General features: G+C 51.6%; 1 protein-coding gene across 1 annotated transcript in view; it reads left to right on the forward strand.

Moving 5' to 3' along the window:
- Positions 1 to 12569, forward strand: part of DSCAML1 (DS cell adhesion molecule like 1) — a 379445-nt gene that overhangs the window by 360848 nt on the left and 6028 nt on the right. Inside the window, 7 exon segments of the mRNA XM_019647399.1 lie at positions 1636 to 1789; positions 5066 to 5183; positions 5558 to 5721; positions 6018 to 6116; positions 8220 to 8408; positions 8876 to 9163; positions 10686 to 10841. Coding sequence (XP_019502944.1) covers positions 1636 to 1789; positions 5066 to 5183; positions 5558 to 5721; positions 6018 to 6116; positions 8220 to 8408; positions 8876 to 9163; positions 10686 to 10841 — 1168 coding nt within the window.

Consider the following 12569-nt stretch of genomic DNA (forward strand, 5'->3'; position numbering starts at 1 on the left):
AAATGAACCAGGAGAAGAACATGTCCCTGTTTACGGAGGACTTATATAGCCCTTGCCTCATTTGTGCCTCACTGTAACCACACAGGATAGGCAGAGCTGTATTACTTTCTTAGTTTGCAGGGGAGAAAACTGGGGTGCCAGGAACTATGAAAGATACTTAGGAGTCATATGCCTAGTAAGAAGGGCAGGCAAGTGTTGAAGCCACTACACTAGCCTACCTCATGCACAGATATGAACTACAGTTATGTACGCAGGCCCCCGAGTGCTGTGGCCTGAAAGGACTTCCCAACTCCCAGGGCCCATGGTGGCTCTGCACCTGTCCCCAGCAGGGACCTCCTGGGTTCAAGGCCAGATCTCCACGAGGGAGATAGGAGGAGGAGTTCGCAAGCGAGCTCTGTGTATTGCGGGAAGCCTGTACCTCCTCCATAACATTCCCCTGCAGACAGCCTAAGGCCCAAAAAGATGTTTTCTTCTGTTATAAGTCACTGGGCCCTTCAGCCCTCCCATGGGGTACCGAGAACGTGCCTCTGTGACCCTGGAGGTCTGGGGGTCTGACCTTCAGCATGTGATGAATGCATCCACATGTCTGTGTACGTGAGCGTGTGCATGTGCGCACTTGTGTGCAAGATCCCGTGACTGCAGAGATAACTAATTATTAGCTCCCTCTGGCCTCAGGGTCCCCCCATCTGTTCCAGGGGCTCCCCCTCCCTAGACTTCCACCCTGATTTCAAAGAGGCCCTAGTGCTGTCCTCCTTTCCCTTCCCTGCGGCTGACCAAAAAATAAAATAAAATGAAAGTCAGCCCCATCCTGCCTGCACCAGGGAAGAGGCTGACAGGAGGTCTGCAAACTAGCGCTTATCAAAAGCTCCTTCTCAAATTCATTTCAATATCTGAGCCTCTGGTTTCCAAGGCAACATAATCTTTTCATCAAAGCAACTGGTAAAACCACTGGGATCTGATATTGTTTTGTTGGCAACTTGTCAAAACTGTCATTTGGTTTAAAAAATTTATAGATTTATATAACCCACAAATATATATGGGATCTATACCACTAATAATCATTAATAAAGTGTTGCCCAGTGAAGCTTTCTGAGTTCCCTCTCCTGCCCCTTCGACCCCCAGATGGTTTAGCCACTTACAGAATGAAGGACTGGTAATTGGATGACAGGGCTCGGAGGTAACTCTGAGTGGGGACAGGCTGGGGAGCATGTCTACAACTCTAATAAGGCAAATGTAGTAATTTAGTTTCTTCCCAGAGACTCCCTTTTCTCAAGGTTTTCCTGGGACCCTCTCTCCTCCATTCTCCTAGCTCCATCTCTCACCCAAAACATTCACATTCCCTGGCCTGGCGCTACAGTTGTCAGCACCTGGATCAGTCAAAGAGGTAAACTGAGGCTGACCCAGCAACACCCCAGAGCAGGCCCCTCAGCTCCCAGGGCCAAGCCCCATGCAGACTGTTCACTATGGGGCCAAAACCAAAAGAGCAAAGTAGGCAGGATCTGGCCTTCTTTTCCACAGCCGCCCTACCACCAGCCATCACCTCCTCTGAGCTCAGGGCCCCAAGGAAGGTTGGAGTTGGAGGCGAGAGGTCCGAGGGCCGTGGTTCTTAGTATTTCCTTGACTCTGCCCCCTCAGGCTCCCAGCGAGTATGAGACGAGTCCAGAGCAGCTCTTCTACCGGATCGCCCACCTGAACCGTGGTCAGCAGTACCTGCTATGGGTAGCTGCCGTCACCTCTGCTGGCCGGGGCAACAGCAGCGAGAAGGTCACCATCGAGCCTGCTGGCAAGGGTGAGCAGCCTGGGGCTGGACCACAGGGATAGAAGTTGCCATAAGCCCCCTTCTAGAATTCTGGTTCTTCCCAAATAGGGGATGTCTCCCCTCCACCTTTTCTGTCTGTGAGGAGCTGGCTGGCCACCTGCCTCCCTCCTGCATCCACCAAGACTGGGCCTCTGCTGCCCCCTGACTCCCGGAAAGCTTCACAACAGGCTCAAGGCAGCACCGATACCCAAGGGCCAGTCCCTCACTCCAAACTATTCCAGGGTTGAAAGAAAGGGGAGTTGGACCCACCCCTAGCCCACAGCGGAGTCTTTTTCCCAATGACCAGCTCTCCAGAGGAGGCTGAGACAGGGTACACTGCTTCCACAGAGCAGAGAGCTGTGAAGCAGAGCCCCCTCATCCCAAAGCCTGAACACCTCAGGTGGAGGGGACCCCACTGATTGCTGGTTCATTTGATCAACAGACTACAGATTGCATATTGTGAAGGAGGTCTGGGCTAGAGGCTGTGCACAGGGTGAATTAAACTGTGCTGACCTCAGGGAGCACCCCACTAAATCCCTGACCTGGGCATACATGTGCCATGGGGGCATATGTACCCCACTTTACAGGGAATGACAGTTCTGAGGCTGCAATCCAAGATAAACAGAGCCAGCCTCACAGAAGTGCTAGGCTGCCTTCTGTGCCAGTCCTGGGGCTGGGACTTAGCCACACAAGCCTGTGACTTCAGGTCTTCTCCTTTGATGCCAGGTCTCCCTGGGCCCTTCCTCTTGGCTCTGCCTTCTCCATAGTCATCTGACTCTCTAGCCCAAGGCCCCAGGACCAGAACTCGAATGGGGTGGTGCCTGCCTCAGCTCAGCCACCGTCCTGGGGTGATGAGCTGCCTTGGTTGGGACACAAGAGTCATCAGCCCTCCCTTGCCGCAGGCTCAGTCAGCTAGCACTCACTAAGGGCCTGGAGTGGGCCAGGGGCCTCCACCTGCCCTGCCAGTAGGGTTTGTTATCCCATTTGCATGTGAACACTCTAAACGGGAGTGGCATGGCCTGCAAGGCCGCTAAGAGCGGTGGGCTAGATCTTCTGGCTCCAAGTTGGGGCTCTTTCCACAAAACCTCAGCATTTCTAACCTCCCCTGACCCTTCCTCCCAGAGGCATACCATCCCCTTTTCCTAAACTCATCTCCTTCAGGAAGAAATGGGCCTAGAGCCTATAATCCTCTCAGAACAGCTGGCACTGGCCCCGAGACAGAGTCTGAGGGACTGGGTGTCTTGGCAAAAGCTTGGCCCCTTCCCCTGTGGGCCTGAAATATAACATTCTCAGAAGGGCTTTGTACTTCCTAGAACACATTTACACATCTTCCCCTTCTGCCCTCACAGCAGCCCTGTGAGGTAGGAGGGACAAGCACTGCTGTTCCCAACACCCCACACATACACTAAGACACAGACAAGTTCAGGGAGCCAGCCACAGCCATGTGGCAGAACCAGACCCAGAACCAAGTCTCTAGAGAACCTGGTGTTCCCCAAGACTTCCCTCCGGCCCCAATGGAGGCCATCTTAACTTGGGCCCCTCTGCTCTGTCCAAGTCTTTCCAGCCACCCAGCAGTCCACCACTGCTCCAAGCAGCCCTTTTCCTTCTCAGAAACTCCCCCAGACCTCCCTACTCTCCCAAGCTTCGTCATCCCAGCACTGCCCTCACAGGAGAGGAACCTCCATTTCTTGCACCCAAACCTCTGAACATGGCTTCCTCAACCACCTTACATCTCCCATCTCCCCAAGAAGGGACCCATGGCTTAAAGGGGCCTGCTCTGGCCCTCTGAAATACTTGGTCACTTGGTTAATTTAAGACCTTTAGCTGAGGGCCTGGAGATCTCTGAGGTACCTGACAGGATTACCTTCTGCCTGGACCCCTGACATCTTTGCATCCCTTGCTTTCCACGATGCTGCTTGTGCATCCTGGCCCGCTCAGTGTACTCCTGTCCCCACCCCACCCCCCACACGCACCTGGAACATTCCTTTCTCTTCTGTGCCAATCTGTGTTGACCCCAGGGCTTCGCCACTTCTCTGTCAATCTACATTCCCCGTCCTGGTGACCCCAGTCACTCTGCTGACTTCCACATCAGTGTCTGTGATCTAGCCACCTCTCTTATGCTCCAGAACATTTATATCCAGCTGTTTTCTAACTGCCCCATATACTTCGTGTCCCCAGGTACTTTGGTCTCAGCATGAGGCAAAGTGTTCCCATCTCTCCTGCCTCCCCCATCCCTCCTCTCACATGCCTTGTCTCCATGAGGACACTATCACCCACCTACTGGGCCCAGCTGGAATCCTAGCAGCCATCCTCACCTCCCCTTTTCTCTCTTCCCCGAAATCAGTCAAACCCTAAATCCTGGCAGCAATTATCCTGAGCTCCTCATCTCCTCCCCACTGCCATACATCACCTCCAGCTTGCACTCTGGCCACCATCTTGTCTCTGGTCTATGTACGTCCTTCAGGACCAACTCCACCAAACCATCCTCTGCAAGCAGCCAGGGATTTATTTAAAACTCTACTTTGAACATGTCAATACTTACTTTTAAGCCTCTAGTGGCTCCTCATGACCTCAAGAAGAAGTCCAGCCTTCTTGTTCTGCCAGCAGAGCCCCCCCCCCCATGCTTCTACTCTTACGCACCCCTCTAACCCCTGCTCCTGCCCTTTCCTCTTTACTCACCCTGGGCTTTGGTCACCCCAAGCACCGGCAGGTCTTCACACCTGCCATGTGATTCAGGCCTCTGTGTCTCTACTTCATGCTGCTCCCTCTTCCTGACATGCCTTTTCTTCTCTGCATAGTGAATTCCTTCTTAGCCTTCAAGATTCAAGTCAAATCTTTCAATTCTAGAGGCCTTCCCTGGCTGCCACCTCCACTACCACTGAACCTGGCAGAGTTCACTTCACCTTTTTTGTGCTCCCATGAGTACTTGCACCTACCCCTGCCATAGTATCTTGCACCCAAATGATTTAAGTATCTGTCTTCCCATTGGACAGTGAGCAACTTAAGGACAGGGAATAAATCTTATTCATTTTGTGAATCCTTGGAGTCTCATAGGATAGCTGACCCGTAACAGGTATTTGATACATATTTGTTGAATCAATGACTCCCAGCTGAAATTCCCTGCACCTGTCCCCCACCCCACGCCTATGGTAGAGGTCAGGTAGGAGAGGAAGGACTTGATGTGAATTTCGGGGAGCCCTGAGAAAGGGGGGCCAGGACAGTGTTGGGTGTAGCAGTAGGGTGGCCCTCATCCTCTCTTCCTTGTAGCCCCAGCAAAGATCATCTCATTTGGGGGTACAGTGACGACACCCTGGATGAAAGATGTCCGGCTGCCTTGCAATTCAGTGGGAGATCCAGCCCCTGCTGTGAAGTGGACCAAGGACAGGTGTGTGCAGGACCCTGGAGGGATGGGAGACCCCCAGAGAGGAACATGGTAGAAGAGTCATGAAGAAGGGAATCAGATGTCCCTTCCTTCCAGCTGACTCGGTCACCTCCAGCCCTGTGGAGGCCCTGCTGGGTACACAGCTACCACAAGCAGGCCTGGCCTCCCTGACTCCCCTCTATTGTGATTCAGGATCTCCCTTCCCTGGATGGACAAAAGGCCAAGGTTACTAGACACCCCTCCAGGAAGTCCTAAGTAAAGACCTAAGAATCCAGGGTCCCCTAGCAAGCTTCCTTCTGCTCCCAGCTCTATTTGCTTACAGACCTGGGGGAAGCTCTAGGTGAAGGGATGCTTGCCATAACCCATACCCCCCACAGTGAAGACTCGGCCATCCCCGTGTCCATGGACGGGCACCGGCTCATCCATACCAATGGCACATTGCTGCTGCGTGCTGTGAAGGCTGAGGACTCAGGTTACTACACCTGCACAGCTACCAACACTGGGGGCTTTGACACCATCATTGTCAACCTTCTTGTGCAAGGTGAGACCCTGCAAGGCAGGCTTGGCTTGGGTGGGGGCAGGGATGAAAAAGGAGTAGAAATTCCATTGTGTGAGAGAGCGAGGGTTGTTGAATGGAAGAAAATGACCAACACCATTTTCTGGAGACCAACCGTCAGGGGAACAGCAGTGCCCAATGGAAGAAGAGGCAGGAGGGGTGGGGAACACCTAGAAGGTGGGAAAGCCAGTCCCTTGCCCTCCTTCCCATTGGAGTACTCCCTGCCCTCCATCATCAGAAGTCAACCCTTGTGGTGAGGGCTGTTGGCTTTCCCCTCACAGTTCCCCCGGATCAGCCCCGCCTCACTGTCTCCAAAACCTCTGCTTCGTCCATCACTCTGACCTGGATTCCAGGTGACAATGGGGGCAGCTCCATTCGAGGTAAGAGGGGTCTGGATGAGGAGGGGAAGACAGGGGAAGGAATTCTGGGCCCAGGGGCAGAGGAAGGGCTTCACTCACTCCCACCTATTATCCCCATAATGCCCAGGAAGTGATGGGGAGTACGATTCAGACCACAAGGAAGTTGCCCAAGTGCCGTGAGAAGTACACCAGCCTAGGCATCTGGGCTTTAGAACACCTACCCCCTTGCCACTATTGAGCTGTGTGAACCTGAAGAAGTGGTTTCCTTCTCTGGGCCTCAGGTTCTAAATCTGTCAAAGTGGACAAACTACTAGATGCGTGCTTCTCAAACTTGAACGTGCATACAAGGTGTGATCAAACAATACGGTGAATGTTTAAATTTTTAAAAATGTATTACAGTAAAAGACACATTGCCATTAATCTCCTTTAAAATACTCCCCCTTGCTTCAAACATACTTATCCCAACATTCTTGCCACCTTCTGAAGCAGTTCTGAAAGTCCTCTTTCGTGTCTTTAGTTGTGCTGTTGTGGCTGCCTCAATGTCCTGAATTGATTCAAAACGTTTACCTTTCATGGTCATTTTGACTTTGGGAAGAGCCAGAAGTTGCATGGTACAAGACCCGGTGAATAAGGTAGATGAGGATACACCATAATGTTTTTATTTGACAGAAATTGCCATATACCGGAAGTAATATGTGACATGGAGCCTTTCCTTTGTGATCATAAAATAAGATGAACGCTTCTGCTGAGTGCCACCCAACGAAAGGCAGGGATCTTCCATATGGGAAGTGGTGCATCAAATCTTCGTAACAGTGTGTGACAAATTTCAACTTGTTCAGTGCAGTCAGTTGGGTGTGAGCTACGGTTGAGACAAGGTGTGTTTTAAAGTGTGCAGTAAATCATCCTCCATCATGACAACACTCCGTGTCACACATTGCTTCTGGTATATGGCAATTTCTGTCAAATAAAAACATTATTGTGTGTCCTCATCCACCTTACTCACTGGATCTGGCACCGTGCGACTTCTGGCTCTTCCCCAAAGTCAAAATGACCATGAAAGGTAAATGCTTTGAATTGATTCAGGACAATAGAATGATGGAATGAGTTTGTTCGAAGCGAGGGAGAGTATTTTGAGGCAGGTTAATGGCAATTTGTCTTTTACTGTAATAAATTTTTATTTAAACATTCACCGTCATGGCTGGCCAAGTGGCTCAGTTGGTTAAGAGTTAGCTTAAGAGCATGAGCTCTGAGCAACAGGGCTGCCAGTTCGTGTCCCACATGGGCCAGTGATGCTGCGCCCAAGCTGAGCTGCCATTGAGCTGCCAAAAGGTGGCAGAATGGCTCAGCTGGTGAGAGCACATGCTCCCAAGACTGCCTGTTCAGTGGTGGGCTACACCCGCCCACAACTAAGACTGAACTTGGCAACTTGAGCTAAGCTGCTGCCCAGATGGCTCAGTGGATAGAGCACATGCTCTTAACAACAAGGCTGCTGGTTCAACTCCCACATGGGATGGTGGCTATGCCCACCTGCAACTAAGATTGAACACAGCACCTTGAGCTTAGAGGCCACGAGCTGCTGACGGGAAGCCAGATGGCGACTGGTGCCCTCCACAACTAAGATTGAAGAACAACTTGGCTATTCCCCCTCCCCAATTCCCCAACACTGTTCCCCTCCCCCAATTCCCCATTTTGAAAAAAAAAATGAAAAAACATTCACCATCATTTTTTATCACACCTCATATGAATCACCAGGGGATCTTGTAAGATCCCCTAATTCAGGAGGGTTGGGGTGGGGGCTGAGAATTGGCATGTCTAACAGGTGCCCAGGTGGTGCCATGCTGCTGTCATGGGGCAACACGTGGAACACTAGAGTCTAAATAGGATCCCTTTTAAGCCTCACAACCGTGGTTTTCTGCTGCCCTTTCCACCTTGGCTTCTAAATTCTAACACAAGGGCTGAAGGGAGAGAGCAGTAAAACTCACCCAAGGTCCTTCCAGTCTTGCCTCTAAAGTACATCTGCCCCTCCCAATGACCAAAGGCCCCACTGTGCCCCCCGCCCGGAGCCTGTCAGGTACCCCCAGGCCCAGCCCTGCTCCACCTGAGGCAGGCAACCCTCCCGGGCAGGGTTTGTGCTGCAGTACTCTGTGGACAACAGTGAGGAATGGAAGGACGTGTTCATCAGTTCAAGTGAGCGAGCCTTCAAGCTGGACAGCCTCAAGTGTGGCACGTGGTACAAGGTGAAGCTGGCGGCCAAGAACAGTGTGGGCTCCGGGCGCATCAGCGAGATCATCGAGGCCAAGACCCATGGGCGGGGTGAGACCCAGTGATGGGGGTGGGAGAGATGGCCCCAGGGAAGAGGAGCTGGGGGAGGTGGGCGTGGAGAGGAGCCCAAGGCAAGGGGTAGAGGATGGCTGGGACAGGGAAGGAGAAGCAGTGAGGCTGAAGGGAGACACAACCTAGTTCCCATCACTGCAGCATCTAGACGAATCACAGTAGGAAAAACTGGTCCCACTTCCCCGCTGGGATGGCAGATGGATATCACTCTCTTCCTTCTTCCTGCACTTCTCTTCCTCCCTTGCTGAGGCTTTCTCTCCAGTGCTTCCCTTGTCTCCTCCTCTGATCTCTGAGGCATCCCTACCCCCATCAATGCCAACCAGTGATCCCCCGGAGCCACTGCAGTCCCAGATGCCCCAGGGGAATCTTTTCCAGCCCAGATGAATGAATCCCCCTACCCACTTAATCTCTAACCTCTGTCTTTCCCTCTGCTCCCCCTGACCCAGAGCCCTCCTTCAGCAAAGACCAGCACCTCTTCACCCACATCAACTCCACGCATGCTCGGCTTAACCTGCAGGGCTGGAACAACGGGGGCTGTCCTATCACAGCCATTGGCCTGGAGTACCGGCCCAAGGGCACCTGGGCCTGGCAGGGCCTGCGAGCCAACACCTCCGGGGAGGTGTTTCTGACCGAACTGCGAGAGGCCACGTGGTACGAGCTGCGCATGAGGGCTTGCAACAGCGCTGGCTGCGGCAACGAGACGGCCCAGTTCGCCACCCTGGACTATGATGGCAGTGAGTCGGAAAGGGTGGAAGGGGGCAGCACAGAGGCTGGAGCAAGGCGTTGTCAGGGAAGCTGGCAGAGAGGCAGACACATAAAGAGAGAGACAAACAAATAGAAAAATCAGCAGGACTAGTCAGGAGAAAGGCTGACAGGTGGCTAAACAGGCAAAGGGAGTAGCAGACAGGCAGGCAGGTAAGTGAGCAGATGCACCAGTGACCAATACTCACAGACAGGCAGACAAACAGGTCCGTAACACTAAAGACAGAGGGTCTTTGAAAGTGTGAGCCTTGCTCTCCATAGCTTCAGAGAGATGAGAGGGAGGTACAGATGCAGCTGAGGCCCTGCTCTCTAAGAACCCACTACTAACATGGTATATTAGCCAGAATGGGAGAGCCTGTGCTGCAATAACAGAGAAACATGAGAAGCTCCATGCCTAAACCCAATGAAGATCGGTTTCTTGCTCATAATCTCATGAGGGTTGGCTGGCCACCAACTTTGAGCACTGTCGTCTTGAACATTTAGCCTCCAAAGTCACCAAAAAGAGAGCTAGAAAAGGCAGACCAGTTCTTAACTGCCTTGGCCAGGAGGTGATACTCATGACTTCTATTCACACTCTATTGTCCAGAACCAGTCTCATGGTTCTAATCTAACCACCAGGAAGCCTGGGAAATGTAGGCAAGCCCATGGATACTTGGTGAGCACTAACTGGTGTCTGCTACATGAGGACACCTCACACACATGCATGTATATACATATACATATGCGCACACATGAACACACCCATGCACACACTGGCACACATGCACATACGTATACATTAAAGGTGCAGAGAAGGCCACATTCATAGGGAGAAATTGTCACAAGCTAAATTAAGTCTACCTCTGTGTTAAGGCAACAATACAGTGGTATCAGAATGGGATGGGCTCAAACAGGGACAGCTTCATAAAAGAGATGACTTTTAGGAAAGGCTTTGAAACAGGCAAAGATCAGGGGTTGGCAGAGGGCTCTGTCAGCAGGAGGATGTGTCCTCTCCTTGCAGGCACCCAAGGCTAGCAGATATTGCCCACGGGGGGAAGAGCAGGGAGAGGATGCAGGGTATTTAGTGGCTTTTGTCCCCATCTAAGGAAGAGACCCAGGATCCCACTGCCCTGACTTCTCTCTACTGAAACTCTCATCATCTCCCCCACCCCACCCCCACCTTACCAGCTGGTATGGGAATTGAAGCCCATCAATCCACCCTCTAGGAATGAACACTGAACACCAACAGAACAAGAGACTACCTCTGAGAGACCTCAGGATAATTCTAAACCAGGCCAGGAAGTCATTAATATCATAATGTAGTGTAAAAATGACACAACTGTTCATGGCTTTTTTGATGGGACCAGAATTTGGGGGATCAGAGGGGAGGGGAGGAGCTCTGCACCAGGAAGTCGAGGTCAGAGTGAAACCAAGGGCAGCAAGAAAGATCAAAGGGTTCCCCCCCGCCATGGGACTCATAAGGGACATCCCATTCCCTTCTTCACCCCCATTCAGGTACCATCCCTCCCATCAAGTCTGCTCAAGGTGAGGGCGATGACGTGAAGAAGCTGTTCACCATCGGCTGCCCGGTCATCCTGGCCACACTGGGGGTGGCCCTGCTCTTCATTGTACGCAAAAAGAGGAAGGAGAAGAGGCTGAAGCGGCTCAGAGGTGGGGGAGTTGCCTGTGGGCTTCCCGGGTAGGAATCTTGACCCTGGGCCCCACTGGCCACCTTCCACTGATTCACAGCACCATCTGGACAAGAGAGAGTGTTTGTGTCCCTTTGAAAGGAGAGCTGCCACTCCAAGCGCTAAAACCTCCTTAGTGTTCACTGCTTCCTCCTCTGTGCCCTCAGGACTTTGTGCCAACCCTGACCAGGGCTGACTTTTAGAGGTTCACACTGGCAGAGCCATATTGCTTGTTAAAAGATTGGTAAATAGATATTGCTCCCTTCACCCTGGATGCACCATTCTCTCACACAGGATCCCTGTGACTTTCCTAGGACCCAGCCACTGAGGAGTAGAACTGCAGGTGTTCTTTAGGACCTTGCTCAGTTCTGACTGGGAAGCTTCCATGCCACACCAATCGTCAGATTTTTTTTTTTTAAAGATTTTTATTGGGGAATTGAGGGGATGGGAACAGTGTTGGGGAATTGGGGGAAGGGGAACAGACAAGTTGCTGTCATTTTGTTCTTCAGTTTAGTTGTGGAGGACGTTGCTTCACTGGCCCAAGTTGGCACCATCATTGCGCTCTTCCCGGGCGAGGCAGATTAGTCGCCGGCTTCTGGACGGCCGCTCACTGCAGCTGCTGGCCGCTCACGCTGGCTGCTGGCTCGGTAGCCCATGGCAACCCACTGCCACAGGGGCTGCAGCCTACACCGTCGCCGCAGCCCAGCTCCAGGTTGAGCTGTTGTTCAGCATCTTAGCTGTAGAGGGCAGTGTCACTGGCCCTCATATGTGGGATCCGAACCGGGGCCCTCTGGCATCCCAAGCCAGTTCTTAACCATCGCGCCACTCAGCCTGTCCCCAATCGTCAGATATTTTGAATATCATCCCCTGTCCCAACACCTAACACTGTATTATGGCGTGAATGAGTCTGATTTACCTCAATTTGTACAGTGTCTGGCACCTACTAGTTGCTTAATAAATGTTCATTCACTCATTTGGGAAACATTTATTAAGCATCTGCTGTACTGTAGATACTGCCAGCCCTTGGAGATAAGAAGATGAATGAAGAAAGAACAACCTATGTCCTTATAGAGTTCATGGTCTAATGTGAGAAGCCAGGGCACAGTAACACAGAAGAGGGAATGACTAAAACTGCCTAGGGTGTTTAGGAGTTTGGATGAATGGATTGTTCAAAGGATGGTTGGATGGTTGTTGGATAATAAATGAATAGATGAATGGGTGGATGGTTGAATGATTGGATGGATGAGTGGCTAGATAGTTGGATGGATGGTTAGATGATTGATTGGATGGTTGAATGGAAGCATGTATAGATGGAAGGATGGTTGGATGTATGGTTGAATAAAAGGTTTGCTGGATAGATGGTTGGATGGATAGGTGGCTGGTATGGATAGATGGAGGGATGGATGGATGGAGGAAGGGAGGGAGGGAGAGAGAGAGGGAGGGAGGGGTGGATAGGTGGATAGATAGTTGGTTGGATAAACGGATGGTTGGATAGATTGATGATTGATGGCTATTTGGATGGATGTATTGATATTTGGATGGATGGATGCATGATAAGATAGAGAGATGGTTAAAGTTAAGTGAATGGATGGATTATTGGGTGAATTGTTGAATAGATGAATGGATAATTGGATGGATGGTTGGAGAGATAGTTGGATGGGTTGATGGTTGAATGGATGGATGATTGGATAGTTGTTTGGATGGATGATGG

This window comes from Hipposideros armiger, unplaced genomic scaffold (assembly GCF_001890085.2).
Source record: "Hipposideros armiger isolate ML-2016 unplaced genomic scaffold, ASM189008v1 scaffold_111, whole genome shotgun sequence".
Lineage (NCBI taxonomy): Eukaryota > Metazoa > Chordata > Mammalia > Chiroptera > Hipposideridae > Hipposideros > Hipposideros armiger.